The sequence below is a fragment of the Vulpes vulpes genome, chromosome 10 (genome assembly GCF_048418805.1).
Source record: "Vulpes vulpes isolate BD-2025 chromosome 10, VulVul3, whole genome shotgun sequence".
NCBI classification, from domain to species: domain Eukaryota; kingdom Metazoa; phylum Chordata; class Mammalia; order Carnivora; family Canidae; genus Vulpes; species Vulpes vulpes.
This window is the reverse complement of record NC_132789.1, coordinates 52520772-52544680: the sequence shown is the minus strand read 5'-3', so window position 1 is coordinate 52544680 and position 23909 is coordinate 52520772. Positions and strand designations below refer to the sequence as shown.

At 39.8% G+C, this 23909-nt stretch overlaps 1 protein-coding gene across 3 annotated transcripts in view; it reads right to left on the bottom strand.

The window, feature by feature from the left end:
- The window catches only part of IPP (intracisternal A particle-promoted polypeptide), a 40327-nt gene extending 17500 nt beyond the window's left edge, over window positions 1-22827 (bottom strand). Inside the window, exons 1-7 of one of the 3 annotated variants that reach the window (XM_072724116.1) lie at window positions 22736-22827; window positions 19066-19407; window positions 14458-14889; window positions 6704-6859; window positions 5027-5194; window positions 1468-1605; window positions 317-439 (exon numbers count right to left, since the gene is read on the bottom strand). In XM_072724116.1, the coding sequence (XP_072580217.1) occupies window positions 317-439; window positions 1468-1605; window positions 5027-5194; window positions 6704-6859; window positions 14458-14889; window positions 19066-19357 (1309 nt within the window). In that variant the 5' untranslated portion in view covers window positions 19358-19407; window positions 22736-22827. Of the gene's footprint in view, window positions 1-316; window positions 440-1467; window positions 1606-5026; window positions 5195-6703; window positions 6860-14457; window positions 14890-19065; window positions 19408-22456 lie in introns of all 3 variants that reach the window. The other 2 variants (XM_072724115.1, XM_072724117.1) reach the window with 2 other exon arrangements.
- Between the last annotated feature and the right edge of the window lie 1082 nt (window positions 22828-23909).

Genomic DNA, 23909 nt, shown 5'->3' with positions numbered 1-23909 from the left:
TGCTAGTGCCAATCATTCAATACGAACAGACATAAAATAAAGGTTTATGAAAATAAAGCCTCAAGCTTAGTTTTTTTTTTTAAATATTTTTACAAGGAAAGTAAAGGAGGGAGCAGGGTGGCTCAGTCAGTTAAATATTTGACTCTTGATTTCGGCCCAGGTTATGATCTCAGGGTTGCTAAAACTGAGCTCTGCATTGGGCTCTGCAATGAACATGGTGCCTGCTTCGGATTCTCTCTCTCCTCTCCCTCTGCCTGCCCCCAAAAATAAATAAATAAAACAAATTTTCAGGAAAAATTTTTTAGAAAGCAATTACCTTGCATTTCACAACACCCAAAGTAGTAGCGCGACATAGCCATGTTGCCAACTACTTCCCACTTATTTTCATCAGGATCATATCGTTCAATGGTGTTCCCTATCTCAGCTCCAACCCATCCACCTGTAACCAAATAGAAAAATGTCATTTCTGGATAAAGAGTCTTATCTATGAAAAATACCTTAGAAAACATTGAATCTAGCAACTTTATATTGTGAATGATTATCACATGGACCAGAGAGGTTATTTGTCTAAGATCAGACAGAAAGTTAGAATCTGACTATAAAACTTAGATCTTAACTCTCTGCCTAGTTTTCATCAGAGATTTAAAAAATAAACAAAATTTAAAAAAATTAAAAAAAAAATAAAAATAAATAAATAAAAAATAAAAAATAAACAAAATAAATCAAAAGCTCCTACTGCTTAGGAAATAAGGTATTTTGCAAAACTATCTTTTGAAACAACTTCTGCATATTCAGAATAGTTATCTTTATCATGGGATTTAACTAGTTAGATAAAGTGCTTCACTCGACATGTTATCTACACTTTACCTCCATCTCCTAAGAACTCCATACTTGACAATATTCCCCAAGTAATTCAATTTTGAAAATAAAAATTTAGGGGCGCCTGAGTGGCTCAGTCAGTTAAGCATCTGCCTTTGACTTAAGTCATGATCCCAGGGTCCTGGGATTGAGCCCCTCATCAGAGACTCCCTGATCTGTGAGGAGCCTGTTTCTCCCTCTCCCTTTGCCTGCCACTCCCTCTGCTTTTGCACTCTGTCAAATAAATAAATAAAATATTTTTTAAAAAAATTATAAAGCTGGGAAGCCCCAGTGGCGCAGCGGTTTAGCACCGCCTGCAGCCCAGGGAGTGATCCTGGAGACCCTGGATTGAGTCCCATGTCAGGCTCTCTGCATGGTGCCTGCTTCTCCCTCTGCCTGTGTCTCTGCCTCTCTCTCTCTCTGCATCTCTATGAATAAATAAAATCTTAAAAAAAAAAAAAAAAAAGAAACTAGGAGTGATGATTTAAAAAAAAATATAAAGCTGAAAAGACATTAAGTTGCTTATGGGAGGGAAGAAAAATGCCTAAAGTAATTAGAATCTAAGAACTTAAATAATATTAGACATCTTAAACTGAAAAGCATAATTACCCAAAGCATAGATAGCCCCATAACACACACACACTCCCAAGCCACAGCGGGGGTGATTCATTGAAGCTACAGTTGTCCACTGTTTAGTAACTGGATCATAGCATTCGGTACAGTCAAAAATCATTGAATCCTTTTCACCTAAGTTAAATAAAAGAGATATATCAGAAGGTTTAGTAATGCTAATAGCCTAGAACCATAATACAATATTAAGTAGCATTTCATGTTATCAGAAATTCACTCCTTGGGCAGCCCTGGTGGCTCAGCGGTTTAAGCGCCACCTTCAGTCCAGGGCGTGATCCTGCAGACCCGGGATCGGGTCCCACATCGTGCTCCCTGCATGGAGCCTGCTTCTCCCTCTGCCTCTCTCTGCCTGTGTCTCTCTGTCTCTCTCTGTGTCTCTCATTAATAAATAAATAAAATAAAATAAAATAAAGAAATTCACTCCTTAATGTCTGATTTTATACTATTCATTACAATTAATTTGCTCAGTGTTATTATGAATCAATAGCATTGTCATTTATTAAAGCCCACTTAATGAAGCAAGGCATAGTTTTCCTATTATCTATTTCTAATTCTACCACCCAAATAATCCATGTAAGTTTTGAGGATAAAATTTGTACTTTAAAACTTTTATATTTTTTCATGTATTTAGTTTGGATACCTGGCTCCGGTATAATGTGAATTTTAATGCAATCCTTATCTAGCAAAAAAGAAAAAATAGGGGCAGCCCGGGTGGCTCAGTGGTTTAGCGCTGCCTTTAGCCCAAGGCCTGATCCTGGAGACCCAGGATCAAGTCCCACACCTGGCTCCCTGCATGGAGCCTGCTTCTCCCTCTGCCTGTGTCTGCCTCTCTCTCTCCTCTCTGTGTTTCTCATGAATAAATAAATAAAATCTTAAAAAAAAAAAGAAAAATTTCTAAAAAGGTACCACTTAAAATAGAACTTTAAAATATACTATACCTAGAAGTAAAACTAATTAGATTGTACAGGACCTCTGGCAGATAAAATTTATAAACTTCATTTAGATATAATTTTAAATTAAGGAATATGTAAGCAAATAAAGAGATATATGATGTTCATGAATTAGAAGAGTCAATGTAGGGGATCCCTGGGTGGCGCAGCGGTTTAGCGCCTGCCTTTGGCCCAGGGCGCCATCCTGGAGACCCGGGATCGAATCCCACATCAGGCTCCCGGTGCATGGAGCCTGCTTCTCCCTCTGCCTGTGTCTCTGCCTCTCTCTCTCTCTGTGACTATCATAAATAAATAAAAAATTAAAAAAAAAAAAAAGAAGAGTCAATGTAAAGATGATTATCCCCAAACTGATTTACAGATTTAATGTAATCTCAACTTGAAACACATTTTTTTATTATGATAAAATACAAGTAACATAAAATTTACCATCTTAACCATTTTTTTAAAGATTTTATTTGAGGGCAGCCTGGGTGGCTCAGTGGTTTAGCACTGCCTTCGGCCTGGGTGTGATCCTGGAGACCCAGGATCAAGTCCCACATCGGGCTTCCTGCATGGAGCCTGCTTCTCCCTCTGCCTGTGTCTCTACCTTCTCTCTCTCTCTCTCTCTCTCTTTGTGTGTCTCTCCTGAATAAATGAATAAAATTTTTTTTAAAAAAGATTTTATTTGAAAGAGACAGTGGGGGCGGGGGGAGAGAAAGAGCATGCGTGCACATGTGCAAGCACATGAGCAGAGGGAGGGGCAGAGGGAGAAGGAAAAGCAGATTCCCAGCTGAGCAAGGAGCCTGATGAGTGGCTCAACCCCTGGACCCTAAGATCATGACCTGAGCCAAAGGCAGACACTTAACTGACTGAGCCACCCAGGCACCCCATCTTAACCATTTTTAAATGTAGAGTTCAGTAATGTTAAACATGTTCATAGTTTTGTGCAACCATCACCACTATCCATCCCCAAAACTCTTTACATCTTGTAAAACTGAAACACTACACAGATTCAAACAATAACTCCCCTATCTCCCCCCTTCTCCAGCCAACCATCATTATACTTTGTCTTTTATGATTTTGTCTACTCTAGGTACCTCATATAAGTGGAATTATACATTATTTGTAAAAATAGATTTGGCAAAAGAAAAAAACAGATTTGGTGAACTGGTTCTAAAATTTATATGAAAGTACATAGGACCTAGAATAGCCAAGTAGTCACACACAAGAATAATGAGAGAAACTATCCTATCAGATAAGCTTATCAGACTTAAAACAGAGGTATAATAATTAAGATAAGAATATACAAAGACTGAACAGAACAAATTCTAGAAACAGATACACACATATATGATTACCTGATATATGACACAGTTTGCATACACATCAGTAGGGAAACAAAAGCCTTTTATGCTGGGATAATTGATTATATATAGGAGGAAAGGATGAAACTGGTTCTCTATTCATACTAACTAAAATCTCAATTCCTGGTGGATTACAGACATATATAAATGACAAAACTAAAATTTTAGAAAACAATAGAAGTATATATCCTCCTGAGTTTAGAGTAGGGAAGTATTTCTTTAACACTAACCAGTGAGGGATCCCTGGGTGGCTCAGCATTTAGTGCCTGCCTTTGGCCCAGAGCGTGATCCTGGAGTCCCGGGATCGTGTCCCAGGTCAGGCTCCCTGCATGGAGCCTGCTTCTCCCTCTGCCTGTGTCTCTGCCTCTCTCTCTCTCTCTGTGTCTCTCATGAATAAATAAAATCTTAAAAAAAAAAAAAAAAAACACTAACCATTGAGTTGGCTACATTAAAATGAAAAATATGTTTATCAGAAGATATCATAAGAAAAAAAAGATAAAGAGAGTGAAATATGAAACACAGGAGTAGCAAAAGGTATTTGCAGCATAATACCTTATGAGGACCTAGAATCCTGAACATATACAAAACTGCCCAAAAAAGAATTAGCACAGCAGGCCTGAGAATGCATGTCCTTAGAAAGGCCTACTTGCCAGACTGAACATAGCTCATAAACAATTCCCTATGCTGATATAAAAATTTCCCTAAAAAAAATATAAATAAATAAAATAAAATAAAATAAAAATTTTCCTAAATAATAAAAGTGGCTTTTTGCAGTGATAAAAAATGTTCTGGAATTAAACAGTAATGATGGCTGCACAACTAGTGAATATGCTAAAAATAAATAAATAAATGGGGATCCCTGGGTGCACTGTCCAGATAACTTGTGTAATTAAAAGTGATTTGTAATGAGCTTCCAGTATATGAAATTAAATTTCAAAATTAAAACAGTTTTTATCACAAACATTGACCTAAATTTTGGTGTATTTTATATACAACTTTTCCTTAAAACCAAACCTAAATATTCTGTCTTGTGATAGATACATCAGAGTATTCCTCTGGTCTGAAACATTCAATATCTTCTGTTTCTTTTTTTTCATTAATTTATTCATTATTCATTAAATATTTATTAAGCACAATGATATCTATGTATATCCCACAGTACCTAACAATATATATGAGTCTATAAGAATGCAACCAGCTTACAACTAGAGACTAAGAAGGGAAAAAAGGCATTTTCATTATTACCTCCAATAGCGTAAACCATCCCTCCCAGAACTGCTACTCCCAGCCCGCATCGGGCCTGATGAAGTGAAGACACAGTGGTCCAATACTGGCTAAAGGTGTCAAAACGTTCTACACAGCTGAGAGCTCTGCTATCACTCCAACGACCCCCCTGCAACCGAGTATATCCACCTGAATGAAGGAAAGGAAATATATAGCGAATACTTTACTGCTAAATATGGAAATGACAGTAATGAGAAAAACCTAGCCCTCTACATCTTGACAGTCTATATTGCATAGCAAGGAATAAGTGCTTTCTTTTTATTCTTTCCTTTCTTCTTTCTTTCTCACTCTCTTTCTTTCTTTCTTTCTTTCTTTCTTTCTTTCTGGAATAAGTGCTTAAAACCTATCATACATACATATATTATTCTTAAATGAGCCAAGTCCTAAAAGATTATGCTTAAATGCAATGAGGCCAACCATAGTGTTATACCACCTGGTTTGGGTTATAATACAATGTTAGATAAAACATAAAAGGAACTGATTATCTGTCTAGTTAGGAGGTCTCATTATGACTTCTATTAGTATTTTTTTCACTTAAAAATAGTGAGTTGAGGGGTGCCTGAGTGGGTCAGTTGGTTAAGCGTCTGCTTTCAGCTCAGGTCATGATCCCAGAGTCTTGGATCAAGCCCCCACATCAGGCTCCCTGTTCAGTGAGGAGTCTGCTTTTCCCTCTGCTCCTCATCCTAATTGTGCCCTCTCTTACTTTCTCTCTCTAAAATAATAATATATATATTTTTAAATAATAATATCTTTAAAAAAATAGTGAGTTGAAACCTTTAACTGCATATCCCATAGTAAAAAATTACAGTATACACTCAAAAATTACATATTTATATGTTATAGCATACATGAAATTATACATATAATTATATACAAATTATAAATTATGTTATGAAGTATATATGAAATATGTACATAAATTTGGACAATTTGTCTAAATATACATCACATATTAATAAGATTTAATGCTTTTTAAAGTTTAAAATATATTTTAGGGATCCCTGGGTGGCACAGCGGTTTGGCGCCTGCCTTTGGCCCAGGGCGCGATCCTGGAGACCCGGGATCGAATCCCATATCAGGCTCCCGGTGCATGGAGCCTGCTTCTCCCTCCACCTGTGTCTCTGCCTCTCTCTCTCTCTGTGACTATCATAATAAATAAAAAATTTAAAAAAAAATATATATATATTTTAATGTGTTCATCTGATACTCCCGTGGATTATCCTGCAACAACCCACACTTTAGAGACCATTGGTTCCTATAATCCCTAATCATCTAACACCATGAGTAGTTAACATTTTTGAGATTTTCCTTATTTTTCATTAGAATTCACATTTTTAACCTTTAAAGCAGTATTTCGTAAGTTGGATTTTTTGGCGGTAATTGGGCAATCTAAGAACCCAACAATTTAAATCACAGAATAATAGATGTCGATTAAATAGCTATTTATTCTTAGATGTAGCCACTGTAATTAAACACAATTAACTAATTTGTAGCCTATACGTGAAATTAAATATGCCTTTTTGACACACTTGCATATTCTGATGTTTAAAACAACAAAAAATAAATAACAACAAAATATTAAAAGGTTTTAATCCTAAAAATAAAGATTATTTGTATCATTTTTAAAATAGTTCTCACCTACTGCATACAGGTACTTTCTTGCTTTCTTCCGAGGTCGAACTTTAGATGTCTGCAGAAAACTACAAAACTTGTTCTCTTTGGGAGATTTGCACACCTCACAGTACTCTTTCAAAAGTGTTTGCAATGCAACACGAAGATTAAAATCGGATACTCCTAAAGCAAGTTTAACAAGATACTGTTTTAATCAACTTTTAAGCAATATTGAAAAGACATATTCCCATAAAGATAAAACACATTTATCAAAAAATAAAAACTTATCATCAACCAATGGTGGTTGTGTCCCACATTACCAAATATTATTTTTCTCATTGTTACTAAAGAATATACTTTTCTGGGGACGCCTGAGTGGCTCAGCTGTTGAGTACTTGCTTTTGGCCCAGGGCGTGACCCTGGAGTCCCGGGATCGAGTCCCACATCGGGTTCTCTGTGTGGAGCCTGCTTCTCTCTCTGCCTGCTGTGTCTCTGCCTCTCTCTCGCTGTGTCTCTCATGAATAAATAAAGTCTTAAAAAAAAGAAAAGAATATACTGTTCTAGGGGTGCCTGGGTGGCTCAGTGGTTGAGCATCTGCCTTTGGCTCAGGTTGTGATCCCAGAGTCCTGAAATCAAGTCCTGCATCAGGCTCCTCACAGGGAGCCTGCTTCTCCCTCTGCCTATGTCTCTGCCTCTCTCTCTCATAAATAAATAAATAAAATCTTAAAAAGAATATACTTTCCTTAAATCAAAGATTGTTTTTAACAATATGCTTCATAATATCTAATTTGAGGATTTTTTTTATTCTCTAATTTGAGGATTTCTAAACAAATATGGCAAGGTAAAATAGGATAATGATTATCTAACTAAATAGAAAAATAAAATAGCCCAATATTCTACACTTATGACTTAATAACAAAAAGATAAAAATTAGTCACATATTTAAAAAAATAATAGTCAAAGCATGAAACAAAAGATTCTAGGGATCCCTGGGTGGCGCAGCGGTTTGGCGCCTGCCTTTGGCCCGGGACGCGATCCTGGAGACTCGGGATCGAATCCCATGTCGGGCTCCCGGTGCATGGAGCCTGCTCTCCCTCTGCCTGTCTCTGCCTCTCTCTCTCTCTCTCTGTGACTATCATGAATAAATAAATAAAATCTTAAAAAAAAAAAAAAAAGAAACAAAAGATTCTAGTGGCATGAGGTCCGACTTTGAGCATGACTAGGTAGATTGTTCCTGCTCAAGGATGCTTAGTTGAGGTGAAGTGGGGATGAAAGTCAAACTGTGTCCCACTTGGCAAGCTATAAGACCTGGTCCCTTGAAAGGGCACTATTTTCTAATTTGCAGAAAGGCACCATATATGCTAGCAAGGGACTGTCTCCTAGCCTTGTCCCTATAGTCCAGAAGCAATTTTGAGCAAACAAGGTCAATTAACTAAATCTTGAGAATTCTCACTAATGACTAATATTTTGGAAAGGTAGAATGAGCAGATAAGAAGCAGAACTGAGAAGTCAAAGAAAAAACAAGAAAACTACAAGAAGTCCTTTATAGGACCATTGGTCTTTACCATCTAACAGAGTATAGTACTAGCCGAAGTCCACACTAGTGAGACACATCCTTAGCATCCTTAGCTGGGTTAAGTAAGCCCTGATACGAGATCAAGAACAAAATCTTAGAGAGAACTCAGAGCCCAGGTCTCTAAGCAAATATCTAAGCCTTAGCTGATCTCTGTTCTTCTAACACCTTCATACTCAGGCTAGAAAGAAGAGGAGAAAACACAACACAGTCCTCAAATTTTATTTTATTTTTTTTAATTTATTTTTTATTGGTGTTAGTCCTCAAATTTTAGATAGAAGTTACACTAAGGTAGAAAGGATATCAAGAAGCATTAGCTCTTCCATTATCAGAGTGAACTGGTTTGAATAAAGTTGCCCAAGTTATACATGAGAAATATATCAAGAAATAACAATACAACTATTAAAATATATCCCAGGAAAAAGAAGAGAGATTGAAGAATTTACTCTGGAAGAAAACATTAGCCACAAATGGAAACAGAGTTGCCATACAGACTTCACAGGATGGAAATACTTAAGAATACAGATCTGGGGCACCTGGCTGGCTCAGTTGGTACAGTATGCAACTCTCGATCTCAGGATCTCAGGGTTGTGCGTTCAAAGCCCTGCGCTGGGGCAGCCCCGGTGGCGCAGCGGTTTAGCGCCGCCTGCAGCCCAGGGCGTGATCCTGGAGACCCCGGATCGAGTCCCGCGACGGGCTCTCTGCATGGAGCCCGCTTCTCCCTCTGTGTGTCTCTGCCTCTCTCTGTGTCTCTATGAATAAATAAATAAAAATCTTAAAAAAAAAAAAAACAAAAAAAACCCCAAAGCCCTGCACTGGATATGGAGCCTATTTAAAACAAAAAATTTGGGATCCCTGGGTGGCGCAGCGGTTTGGCACCTGCCTTTGGCCCAGGGCGCGATCCTGGAGACCCAGGATCGAGTCCCACATCAGGCTCCTGGTGCATGGAGCCTGCTTCTCCCTCTGCCTATGTCTCTCTCTCTCTCTCTCTCTCTCTCTCTCTCTATCATAAATAAATAAAAATTAAAAAAATAAAAATAAAAAAATAAAACAAAAAATTTAGGGGATCCCAGATGGCTCAGCAGTTTAGCGCTACCTTCAGCCCAGGGTATGATCCTGGGGACCCGAGATCGAGTCCACATCAGGGTCTCTGCATGAAGCCTGCTTCTCCCTCTGCCTGTGTCTCTGCCTCTCATTCTCTCTGTGTCTCTCATGGATAAATAAAATCTTTAAAAGTAAATAAACAAAAATTTTTTTAAAGAATATAGATCCTATTTTAAAAAAAGAGCTCCAAGACAGAATGAGATGCCTTGCTAAGTAAACAAAGTGAGAACTTGAAATGATAGTACTGCAGACTTAATAAATTAGAAACAAGAAGCACAACAGACATGACTAAAAAACTATCGATTTAGACTAAAGACTTAAACAACTGTGAATACATAGCAAAAGAAAATATTTTAACATTAGATGATAAATCTGAAAGACCAAGAAATTCCAATAAAATGATGAAGACTGACACTCCTGGGCTGCTCAGTCAGTTGGGTGTCTGACTCTTGATTTCGGCTCAGGTCATGATTTCAGGGTGGTGGGATCAAGCCCTGAGTCAGGCTCTGCACTCAGCGTTCAGTCTGCTTGTTCCTCTCCCCCAGCTCCTCCTACCCCTGCTCTCATGCTCTTTCTCTAAAGTAAATAAATAAAACTTAAAAAAAAAAAAAAAAGGATGAAGGCTACCAAGCATTAGAAGTATTGAGAAATCTCATATAGGAAGATTTCCCCTAAATGAAGGAAAAACCGAACCTTAGAAGGAAAGGGTATATATTATATTCTAATGAAAAATGACGAACTTTAACACAAATCAAGAGTAATAAAAATAAACAAATGCCATTACCATTGCCTACTGAGTGTCATATTTCAGAGAATAAATAAAGCTTTATATTTGCTTCCTGAAATAACTGATCAGTTATTACGAGGTAATAAAAACAATGAGAACTAAGGTTTTAAAACAATGAATCTATTCTCATAGTTCAAAAGTACTTTTAGGGGGTGCTTGGGTTGCTCGTTGGTTAAGCATTCACTCTTGATTTCAACTTAGGTCATGATCTCAGGGTCATGAGATCAAGCCCCAAGTCAGGCTCCACACTCAGCATTGAGTCTGCTTAGGATTCTTTCCCCTTCCCTTTTCTTCTCCCTCCCCTTCTGCTCCTCCCCTCCTCCCATTTTCTCTCAAAATAAATATATAAAATCTTTAAAAAAGTTCACTGAGTCCTAGGGAGGTAGGCAGGGAACAGTTAAATATATGATGGGGATTAAGGAGTGCACTTGGTGTGATAAGCACCAGGTGATGTATGGAAGTGTGGAATCACTATATTGTACACCTGAAATTAATATTACCCTGTATATTAACTAACTGGAATTCAAGTAAAAACTTTTTTAAAGGATCACCTGGTGTACCAGTGGTTGGGAGTCTGCCTGTGGCTCGGGTCATGATCCTGGGGTCCTGGGACCTGGATCAACTCCCCTCCCCGCAGGGAGCCTGCCTCTCCCTCTGCCTCTCTCTTTCTCTGTCTCTCATGAATAAATTAAAATAAAATCTTTAAAAAAGGAACTTTTTAAAAAAGCACACCTGGGTGCTAATCTTTTATATGAGTTGATACTAATCTTTTGGGGAAAAAAATAACAAAATAATTCTTCAGGCATTTAAGCAGAAAAAGCAAATCATTTAAAAACAAGGACCAAGTCATAAACTTTGATTGGGGGCAGGGAGGAATATCATCATAACTTAAGAATATTATGCTGGGGGGTAGCTGGGTAGCTCAGTTGGTTAACTGTCCCACTCTTGATTTGTCTCATGATTTCATGGGTCATGAGATCAAGCCCTGTATTGGGCTCTGAATTCAGCAGGGAGTCTGCTTGAGATTCTCTCTCTCTCCTCTCCCTCTGCCCCTCCTCCCCCTTGAGAGTGCCTGCACTCTTTCAATAAATAAATAAATCTTAAAAAAAAGATTATCCCCAGGGCAACTAGGTGGCTCAGTCAGTTAAGCAACCAACTCATGATTTCAGCTCAGATCATGATCTCAGGCTCATGAGATTGAGCCCTGCATCTGTAGCATGAGATTCACCTTTTCTCTTTCTTGGGTCTTCCCTTTATATGCATGGGTGTCCAGCACCTAGCTGGCCAAAGTGAGAGTTGATGGTTGTTATCAAGCAGTTATATCCCTCTGTTAGAAGCATCAGAGAGATTCCATTTATGAGTTTTTAAAAAATCTTATTCATTTATTTGACAGAGAAAGAGAGCACAAGCAGGGGGGGGCAACATCAGGCAGAGGGGGAAGGAGAAGCAAGCTCTCAGCTGAGCAGGGGCTCAATCCAAGGACCCTGGGATCACGATCTAAGCTGAAAGCCAACACTCAACTGACTGAACCACCTAGGCGCCCCTCCATTTATGACTTAAAGCTGAGCCTTCTAGGACAAATGTGCTGAAATAGTACCTATAGATAATGCCCACATTCATGTTTCTAATTTCCAAGGAAGGGTAGGGGCTGGGGATGGGGCTGGAGGTGAGGTTGAAGAATATTAGGTTAAGCTGTAGATTGGAAGACACCTGGGTTCAAGTCCAGACTTTACCACTTACTAAATATGTGATAGGGACAAATTACCCAATCTCTCTGACTTTAGTTTACTCCTCTGTAAAATGGAAACGATTAAGAGTAAAACCTACTTTCTATACTATGAAAATTACGGGGTGCCTGGATGGTTCAGTTCATCAAGACTCAGACTCCTGATTTTGGCTTAGGTCATGATCTCATGGGTCATGAGATTGAGCTTATGTTGGACCCTACTCAGAAGGGAGTCTGAGATTCTCTCTCCTTCTGCCCCTCCTGCTCACGGCACAAGCCATGTGCTCTCTCTCGCTCTCTGAAATAAAATCTTAAAAAAAAAAAAAAAAAAAAAAAAGAATATTATGCTCATCCTTGAGGTGCCTGGATGGTTCATTTGATAGAACACACGACTTTTGATCTCAGGGTTGTATATTCGAGCTCCATGTTGGGTACAGAGATTACTTAAAAAATAATTTTAAAAATCTTTTTTCTTTTAAGATTTTATTTATTTGAGTGAGAAAGAGAGAGAGAGCGAGAGCGAGAGAGCGCACGCGCGAGCGCACCAGCAGGGGGAGTGGCAGAGAGAGAAGCAGGCTCCCCACTGAGCGGGTGCCCAACGCTGCACTTGATCCCAGCCTGGGATCAAGACCTGTGCTAAAGGCAGATGCTTAACTAACCGAGCCACCCAGGTGCCCCAAATTTTAAAAACATTTTTAAAAAAGTAATATTGGGCAGCCGGGGTGGCTCAGCGGTTTAGCGCCGCCTTCAGCCCAGGGCGTGATCCTGGAGACCTGGGATCAAGTCCCACGTTGGGCTCCCTGTTTCTCCCTCTGCCTGTGTCTCTGCCTCTCTCTGTGTGTGTGCCTGTCATGAATAAGTAAATAAAATCTTTTTAAAAATAAATTAATTAAAATTGAAACATAAGGGGTGCCTGGGTGGCTCAGGCTCCCTCCCTCTCCCCCTGCTCATGCTCGCTCTCTCAAATACATGAAATCTTTAAAAATAAAAAAAATTTGAAAAACAAAACACTGTATGTTTAAATATACTAGAATTAAATTTTTCAAATAATAAAAACAAAAAAATAAAATTGCAACACAAAATGAAACTTCTAATCTTTTAATGATTTTCATCTTTTGTCCTTAACTGGTTAAGAACTTTTTAGAATGAGTACTTCCTGAGATAAAGAAACGTTCATCTGAAATTAGTTATTACTTCCCTTTCTTTAACTTTTAATGAGATTTAAATATACTTTTTGTATTATATAAATAGTATGTACAGAATGATTCTTATATTTTTTTCTGTTTATCCATCCAACCATACATCCACCCATCCATCATTCATCCTCTTATACAGAAATATCTAGAATGATGTTTACTGAATGTTAATTATAACTGGTTATTTCAAAAAAAAAAATAACTGGTTATTTCTGGGTAGTGGACTTTGGGGGAATTTGTTGTTTTATTATCCTTTATTACCTACACGTTTGTAGGAGAATGTACCATTTTTAAAAAGTAGTCATTCTCTAAAATGGCAAGAAATAGATGTATTATCATATAGATAGTACTATTAAATCTCCTGAATTATTCCAGTGATAAATACAAAAAATATATGTACTGGAAGAAAATCTACATATTTCACATAACATAATTTAACCATTTCTTTTTTTTTTAAGATTTTATTTATTTATTCATGAGAGACACACACACAGAGAGGCAGAGACATAGGCAGAGGGAGAAGCAGGCTCCATGCAGGGATCTCAATGTGGGACTAGATCCCAGGACTGTGGGATCACATAGAAGGCAGGTGCTCAATTGCTGAGCCACCCAGGCGTCCCAATTTAACCCTTTCTATTAATTTTTTTGTTCTCTCTGAATTTTGTGGTAGAGTCTCAATATTTTTCTACATAAATTGCCCACTTTTTCTCTAATATGATCAAAAAGAAAGTTTCAAAGTTGAAATATCTTAAAATCTTTTTTAAAAAAATCCTCCATTTGGGACACCTGGGTGGCTCAGCGGTTTAGTGCCTGCCTTAGGCTCAGGGCGTGATCCTGGAGTCACAGGATCAAGTCCCACACCAGGCTCCCTGCATGGAGCCTGCTTCTCCCTCTGCCTGTATCTCTGCCTCTCTCTCTCTGTCTCTCATGAAAGAATAAATAAAATCTTTTTTAAAAAAGGCTATATATATCAATATGAAATTAATTTTATAATGAGAAGACTTACAGGATTTATTGAATTTGGGTTTTGTTTTTAGCATATGCATTTTCCTCAAATGTCAGGTTTTGCTGAATTTTTTAAAGAAGCATGAGGAAATCTTACACTGAAATAATCAGTACTACCCAATACAGCAGTGGTGTTTTAGCTCTGTGAATAATTTTATCTATAGCTCTGATCTCTCTTAGTATTTAATCTCAAGAAAGATATGTAAGGATTTGATTAATATAATGGATAGAAATCCTGAAATACTACTAACTGCAAAACACAAAAGTTGTATCTTGCATATAATAATCATTCAGTAAATGTTTGCTATTGAACTGAAAAATGAAAACATCACATTTCAAATAGAAAAAGACACTGGATATTGATATTTGATATGCAAAAAAAATTATTACCTTCTATATACTTTAAAAGCCTCTGAGGAGGTAATAAAGGGAATCGAATTGGTTCTAGTACTTCCACCACATGTTTTCTTCTTTTTCCCAGGTCCTTCAGAATCCATTGCATTGCAGCTAAGAAGACCTGATACTCATCCTCAATACTGAGCTCTTCGCTTCGCAAAATTTTGATCAATTGATCTTTTGTAAGTGCCAGGAACTCTTCCCCACTATGAACCTCTAAGAAATGGACATGAATGTAGTTTTCTGTGAATTCCAAAAGGTCATGGCAGGCAATTTGCTCAGAGAACTGAAAGATCCCAATGCAGTTCAATGGATCAATCTGTCCTTTCAGAAATTCACAGCACAGATTAACAACTTCAGTCAACTGTAGCATGTCTGCTGCGACAATCAGTTCCTGGACGTTATTCACACCTATGTTCACTATACCTGGGAAAGTAGGGAAACAAAATGAACAAAATAAACACAAACATTTGATTTATATTAAAAAGCATTATACTTAAAAAAAAAGCATTATACTTAATTCCACTGATAGCTTAGAATTTGCTGATAAATGCTAAATAAAAAGGCAACAAAGGATTTGTAGAAAGAGTGCAAAATTTAAATGATGATACCTAACATTTATGGAACACTTACAATGACGGATTCATTGCTTTATACATTCATTTAACTGTCCCTAAAAGCCCATATGGTAGGTATTATTTTTTCTTTTTCTATCAATTAAACAAAGTTTATTTATTATGTATTTTAAAAACTTTAAGTTGGCTCCACATCCAGCATGGAACCCAATATGGGGCTTGAATTTACAACCCTGAGATCAAGACCTGAACTGAAATCAAGAGTCAGATGCTAACCAACTGAGCCACTCAGAAATCAGAAAGTTTAAATGTGGGCAGCCCCAGTAGCTCAGTGGTTCAGTGCCACCTTCAGCCCAGGGCATACATTCTGGAGACCCGGGGTGAGTCCCAGATCAGGCTCCCTGCATTGAGTCTGCTTCTCCCTCTGTCTCCTGCGCCTCTCTCTGTGTGTCTCTCATGAATAAATAAAATCTTTAAAAAAAAATTCGTAAGCCCCTAAACTGCACTCTCTATAAAGCTCTGAGAAGACAGCAGCCCTGCCTGTCTTGTTTACTGTCATATCCCTAGAGCTTAGCTCACGGAAAGTATTCATATGGGGCACAATGCTGGCTCCGTCAGCACAGCATGTGTTTCAGGGGTTCTGAGTTCAAACCCCATATTGGGTATAAAGCTTTTTTTTTTTTTAAGATTTTATTTATCCATTCATGAGAGACACAGAGAGAGAGGCAGCGACACAGGCAGAGGGGGAAGCAGGCTCCCTGTGGGGAGCTCGATGTGGAACTTGATCCTGGGACTCCAGGATCACATCCTGAGTGGTTAGGCAGATGCTCAATGGCTGAGCCACCCAGGTGTCCCTAAAGGTTATTTTTCTAAAAAAAAGTATCCATAAATATCTGTTGAAAGAATGAATGATTAAAGTTAAATGGAAACATCATATATCACATAGCTAATGAGTGACAGAGCTAGATCACAAATCCAGGTTATTTGATTCTAAGTATATAAATATCTATTATGAGAAATATCTGTAAAGACCTATCAGCACTGGAGCAGCCCCCGCGGCGCAGCGGTTTAGCGCCGCCTACAGCCCGGGGTGTGATCCTGGGGACCCGGGATCGAGTTCCGCGACGGGCTCCCTGCATGGAGCCTGCTTCTCTCTCTGCCCCCCTCTCTCTCTATGAATAAAGAAATTAAAAATCTTAAAAAAAATAGTTAAAAAAAGACCTATTAGCACTGTGAATGGTTAATAAGTAATGTATACATTAGCCCAAAGGAGAGACCAACAGAATAACAGGTTTTGTTGCACCCCCATCCCCCAAAAAGGAAAAACTATTACAATGAAAATGAAAGAACATATTTTTTTAAGAATGAATTGTATCAAAGACTGCAAAGTTCCCTGTCCAGTAAATACTCAATATTCATTTTCTTTTCATCCTTATAAGGTTCTGTTAAGGGCAGCCCCAGTGGCGCAGCAGTTTAGTGCCGCCCGCAGCTCAGGGTGTGATCCTGGAGACCCGGGATCGAGTCCCACATCGTGCTACTTGCGTGGAGCCTGCTTCTCCCTCTGCCTGTGTCTCTGCCTGTGTGTGTGTGTGTGTGTGTGAAGAATAAATAAAATCGGGGATCCCTGGGTGGCGCAGCGGTTTAGCGCCTGCCTTTGGCCGGAGGCGTGATCCTGGAGACCCAGGATCGAATCCCATGTCGGGCTCCCCGGTGCATGGAGCCTGCTTCTGCCTCTGCCTCTCTCTCTCTCTCTGTGTGACTATCATAAAAAAAAAAAATAAATAAAAAATAACCTTGATTTTGTTGTGGGTGGTAACTGTGCCCTTACAGATAGGAATAAATGTTTTACTGTTTGGCCAATGGGTTATAGACAGCAGTTATTGGGCACAGCTAACAGAAAAGCTTAAAAAGACAGCACAGGCTCAGCTAGCAGGCCCTTTGCATTTCCCCTTCCTCCTTCCACTGGCTGGAATTCAGCGATGGAGAGATTAGAAGCTACAAGCTATACATGGTAGAGCAAATTGTTGGGAGACTAACAGACACTACTGACATCATGAAACCACCATACCATCTTTGGGACACCTACTATGAATTCACTTTTGTGGAAAAATAAACTATCTTGTTAAGCCATGTGATAGCTTTTACTAGTAGCCAAATTCTGTTCTTAATTTTTTTTTAAAGATTTTATTTATTTATTCATAGACACACAGAGAGAGGCTGAGACACAGGCAGAGGGAGAAGCAGGCTCCATGCAGGGAGCCCAATGTGGGACTCAATTCCAGGTCTCCAGGATCACACCCCAGGCTGCAGGCAGCGCCAAACTGCTGCACCACGGGAGCTGCCCCTGTTCTTGTTATATCAATTTTAGCCTTAAATGTCAATATTCTAGAATGTTGTTTCTCCCAGGTATACTCAACAGCTTTTATTTCTCTGAGTTTTACTACTTTTTATTTACTCGATGGAAGTGCTAATCACCAATATGGTGATAGTAGTGGGAACATCTTTCACTAAGTATCTCTTGTTGCTACCCTTAGACAAGAAAGGCAGAATAGACACTTGACAGCTTTTCTTGTTTTTATGTAGTTCAACACTAATCCCATTGGATTAATCTGTGTTAATTTACATTTTGCAAATAAGAGAAGCAGGACATTTATGAAGCTGTTTTCAGCTCACTCAAGTCATTTACAAAAGGTAAAAAAAAAAATCCCTCAATGCTAATTTGCATATTAGCCAATAGATAAGGCTGAACTTTCAGCAAATAAGTCATTTTTATAATCTCCAAATTAAGAGTTATTTTCTGATACTTTCGCAAAACGTAGTATGAAACAACACAATAAACCTCCTTTTGTCATTTTCCAGGTTTAAGTACCATGCATTAAATAAAGAATACTTTAGCAGGTCACATAATTATCTTCCAACAAGTAATTCTTTTTTTTTTTTCCAACAAGTAATCCTTTAAGGACAGCATGATGACCAAACATAGTTTTTGTTTTCAAACATTTTTTTCCAATTATAAGAGTAATATATATTCACCACACACACAAAAAAACTTCAAAGCAGAAAAAGTATAAAAACGAAAATCATGCATTTTCCCACAGACATACACTATATTAACACTTCAGCATCTTTCTTTCAAAGCTTTTTTCCATATATATTTGTTATATATCATATAAAACTTATACTTCATAGTTTTTTGTGTACATTTCCTAATGTTTTTTTTTTTACATTTTCTAATGTTATTAAAACTCTTCAAAAACATTTTATTTTATTTTTAAAAAACATTTTATTTATTTATTCATGAGAGACAGAGAGAGGGAGGCAGAGACACAGGCAGAGGGAGATGCAGGAGCCCGACGCGGGACTCAATCCCGGGACCCCGGGGTCACACCCTGGGCCGAAGGCAGGCGCTAAACCACTGAGCCACCCAGGTGTCCCCAAAAACATTTTAAAAATAAAAGTTTTAACTAAAATACATACATACCGATTATAAATATTTTAAGAGGCAAAAGAAAAAGAAGGAAAAATAAAGATCTTCCATATTCCATGAGCCAGAGATAAACACTTAGCAACATTCTGGTCTTTTTCCTATGTATAAATATACATAGTTTTTTTCTTTACAAAACTAGAGCAGTATTTATATGCAATTTTTTTCATTTAATATATTGTAAACACTCTTCCATAATATATTTATTTAAATAATTTGAGAGATCTAAAAAATATTCCATGGTATATAATGTGCCACAATTTATTTAACCATATAACCCACTGAAGGATAATTAATTGTATTCAATTATGTACTGTTATACATAATGTTACAATACACATCCTGGTACATAAACATTTGTCTGTAACACTAATTAATTCCTTGATTCCTAGAAAAGGAGTACTGAGTCAAAAGATAGGAACTTTTCAAACACTCATAATAACATACTATCGAATTACTTTCCATGTAAGTTGTATCAACTCATTGCAATGAGTGAGTGATTACATCATTCTTCACTCAAAGCTATAGGCTCATTTAACATACCTGTATAAATGAAATCTAGAAGTATTTGAAAGATTCCAGCTTCAATTCCTAGAATCTGTACAACATCTTTTGAGGACTCTTTCATTCCTCCAGTGAACAAAGCTGCAAAGTAAGGACTACTGGCAGCCAAAACCAGTCGATGAACTTTAAAAGTTTCCTTTCCAACTTGTAACTGCACATCACAGAAATGCTCTCCATTCCTCATTTTATTGACCTGGGCCAAGATGAGTTGGGCATGTTTATCTGATGAAAAAGGACTATCACCAGCCTTGGGACAGGCCTCATTAGCCATGATGGTGACAGATTAATTAAAAGGACTGTTGCCCATAATCTGGTCCTACCCTGAAAAACAAAATAGAAGGAAATAAGACAAAATATTTTTGTGTTTAACACATCTTCTATTTACACACAAATCAAATATTCCCTACCTTCAAGAAGCTTACAATCTATTTAGGGACATAAAATACACATGAAACAACTAAGGACTAAAGCTGTGTGGTACTATTCTTAATAGGGTTTCAGGAAGGGAATAAGTAATAAGGCCTAAAATAATTGGAGGATGCTTCACAGTAGAAATGGGACCTGAACTGGATGCTGCAAGATAAGTATTAACATATGAGGAGAGGGCATAAGCCCTTCTGGGTGAAATAAAGAAAATAAGGTACAAAGGTAGGAGTTTTTGTACACTGTAGTAGGGAAGCATACACTCAAGCCAGAATGAATTTTCAAAAAGCAACTGTGATCAGCCCAACTGTCTGCTTACAGTCCTTCAATCTGACACTAAGCACACAAAGCCCTTCAAATCTCACCTCCATCTACCTGTCCAGTCTTTTTTTTTTTTTTTTAATTTTTATTTATTTATGATAGTCACAGAGAGAGAGAGAGAGAGAGGCAGAGACACAGGCGGAGGGAGAAGCAGGCTCCATGCACCGAGAGCCCGACGTGGGATTCGATCCCGGGTCTCCAGGATTGCACCCTGGGCCAAAGGCAGGCGCCAAACCGCTGCACCACCCAGGGATCCCTACCTGTCCAGTCTTATCTCCCGTACTCTTCTTTGAACTTAATACTCCAACAAAACCTAACAATTTGTAGTTCTTTAAAAGTGTCTCTTTCAAGATATCCTTCCCCACCTTTTCCTTTTGGATCTTTATTATAATTCAAGACTCTGTTCATACATAATTTCCTGCAGAACTTCCCTGTTCCTCTCTCCTCTGGATTTGGTGCTCACCCTAAATTTACTTATTTTTTTTTAGAGATTTTATTTATTCATTCATGACAGACACACAGAGAGGGAGAGGGAGAGAGGCAGAGACACAGGCAGAGGGAGAAGCAGGCTCCATGCAGGGAGCCCGATGCTGGACTTCATCCCAGGTCTTCAGGATCCGGCCCTGGGCTGAAGGCGGCGCTAAACCGCTGAGCCACCAGGGCTGCCCTAAATTTACCTATTTTAGAGCCCATAGCACGCTCTATCTTGCCAGACACTCTACCACTCTATTCCCTACAGACACACACATCCTCTGAAAGCTTCCCTTTTTCTAAAAAAAAAATTTTTTATTTATTCATGAGAGACACAGAGAGAGAGAGAGGCAGAGACACAGGCAGAGGGAGAAGCAGGCTCCATGCAGGGAGCCCAATGTGGGACTCGATCCTGGGACTCCAGGGTCACGCCCTGAGCCAAAGACAGACGCTGAACCCCTGAGCCACTCAGGCGCCCCTCTGAAAGCTTCCTGAAAGACAGTTCCTTAAAGTTAGGAACTATTTTTCATATCAATAGCACCAGTACCTAAGATATATTAGGTTTTCAAATATTTGTGAAATGAACAAGTACAGTGAGAAAATAACAGCTTAGCTTGTTTTTGTCTAACTACGATAGGCTCGCCACACATTCTGCCATTTGTAATCCTCACAATTAAGAGGCTGGAAGAAAAGATACTGTTATTTGAAACCAGAGTAAGAAACTGAAGCTCAAAGCTTCTCAAGGACACAGCATTAGTATAATGAGAGTCTCAGTATTTGAATCTAAGTCTTAGTACTCTAAATCCTGGGCTTTTCCTACCAGATCACCCACACAGTAACTATTAGGACAACCTATAGAGAAAAGGGTTTGAAACCCAAATACAGACATTGAGGAATGAGCCCTTATGGCCTCAAGGGTAAATTGTCATGTCTCAGAACTGTTACATATACTTTCCAGGGGATGAACGGAGAGGTAGCAAAGACCTGAAAACAGCCTTACAGCTTCAACAATGAGAATTGAAAGGATAAATCCAACTTACTTTTTAAGTAAAGAAACCATGAGATCCGGTAATATAAGACATTTGAAGATGAAGCACAGGGAAATCTTAAAATGACTACGGTTCTGTAATCTAGGCATCAAAGGGAACTAGTAATAAAACTGACAGAAAGGTGTGGGCTGATATTAGAAAAAAGTGGCTACATTTACAGCGCTTAAACTTATCAAAGTAAAACTAATGAAGCTGATTATCATGATTATCTAGGAATTGAGAAATTTGAGAAGTTCCAGAGCAGCTGCTAAAATTTCACATCAGCATTTACAGAATGTCAACATATTACATTTAACTGGCATATAAAAGCAAACAGTGCATTTATCTCTACATAGAAATTCGACCTGCAGATATTATTAAACATGACGTAGCTGTGAGGCATTTCTGTTTTAGATTTCTTCCTGTCACCAGAGTTTGGACCCCAGTGGCTTAGTTACAAGGCACCTCCTCTATCCCAGCTTCAAGTCATCAAGCACAGCCACTGAACTAAAACGCTGCCTCCTGCTACAAACGAGCTCACTGAACACCCATCCACTCCGGTAGCAGACAGCAGAAATCCTAATCTGTTACCATGCTTCTTAGTAATTGCTGATACTATCCCGCTGCCAGAGAAGAACTTCATTTCCAAAGGAACGAGTACAACTAACTCCGGGACACTGCACAGAAATGTGAGGGACGTGGTTCAAGAGACCCAAGCTTGAATGGGAGATTATCAGGTGGAGAAGCCCGGAAGTAAAGACCTATGTTTGGTGTCCTTGACTTTACCGCCGAGAGCATCGGGAAGCTGCTTCAGCAAAGGATGGCAGAAAGAGCAAGCGTTTAAAAAAAGGGGGGGGGGGGGTGCCGGCAGCAGCAGCTCTTGGGCAGCCCGAGTGGCTCGGCGACTGGGTGTCTACCTTCAGCCCAGGGCGTGATCCTGGAGACCCGTGAGGAGCCTGCTTCTCCCTCTGCCTTGTCTCTGCCTCTCTGTGTGTCTCTCATGAATAAATAAAATCTTAAAAAAAAAAAACCAAAACAAACAAAACAAAACAACGGAGCTCTTTGCGCCTGAGTGAGAACCCCCTAAGCTGCTGCGACTCTACAAGCGGATAAACATTCGGCGCTACCTAAATGGCAGAGAAGGCATCCGCCACGGGCTGGGGCTGACCGCCTGCGGGCTCGGCCTTCGGATTCCCGGGTGGGGGCGGGGAGAGGAGAGGCAGGAGCGGAGCCGACCAGGCGAAAAGGTGCGGACGGAAACACTTGGAATAGGAGGCCGGCCTGAGCGGCCGGAGGAAGTGGCTCCGGAGGCTCTTCTGCTCTGCTCAGGGAGCCCGAGAGCCGCAACCGCGAAGAGGTCGTTCCCAACCCCGTCACAGTCGCGCTCGGACGCAGGCCCTTCTTACCCGCCGCTTCCCCTTCCCGCCGGCGCCCGCTCCGGGCCTGCGCGCGCAGTCGCCACCCGCGCCTGCGCGGAGAGGGCGGGGGAACCCCGGCTGGGCCGCCGTGGCGGAGGTGGCTGGGCCCCGCGAGCCGCCGGGGGCTGGAGGCGACGCCAGGCCGGCCGCAGAGCGCTCCTCGCGCGCTGCCAGCGCCGGTGGCCTGTGCGCGTGCGCAGTGTTCTTCCGCTCGCGGGGAGCGGCCCTGGCCCGGGGATGGTGTGGAAACCGCCACTCGCGACCTGCGCGGCTGCGAGTCCCAGCACCTGTCTGCTGGGGTTGGCCCGCCGGACCGTCCCACGCCGCCCACGCCCTCTCCACTCTTGGGGTGTCCCAGGCACCTAGCGAACCTCATGGTTAAAGAAAAGACGGAGACGAGCCCCCGGCCCTGAGCTGCTCCCTATTCTTTTTTTCTGAGATTTTTTAAAAAAGATTTTATTTATTTAATCATGAAAGACACACACACAAAGACACAGGCAGCGGGAGAAGCAGGCTCCACGCAGGGAGCCCGACGTGGGACTCGACCGTGGGTCTCCAGGATCACGCCCTGGGCTGAAGGCGGCACTAAACCGCTGAGCCACCAGGGCTGCCCTGAGATTTTTTTTTTTTTAATCGAGACATATAACATTAGCTTCATTTACAACGTAATTCGATATTTCTGTCTTCTCTTTATTCCTCACCATTCACTCAAATCATTTTCTGAGTTTGCCTGACCAAGCCTGGCATTTGGATGGATGCCTACTTTGAGCGAAGGGGGTGACTCACTGTCTGACTGTCGAACCTCGTAATATCCCACATTCGTGGCTTTCAAATGTTTAGACCTCAGCCAACGGTGAACAAAAACATTCTGCTTCAGACCCAATGGTACCACATACGTATATATAGATGTGTATATCTGAAACAATTTCACAGAACTATATACTTACTGCCAACAAGGCACTGAATTTCTATTTCTTTTTGGTTTATTACCCCCCCACCCTCCCAAAAAAGCTAAGAGGGACCCGTTGTCAGAAAAATTATTTTCAAAGACTTGGAAATGAGCAAAAGCAATTACCTGGGTGCCCTTCTCGTGTAAGGCTGGGCACTGCCTAGCAGACTCTGGAAGGATTTGAGTCCATAAGGACCTCTGACTTTCTATTAA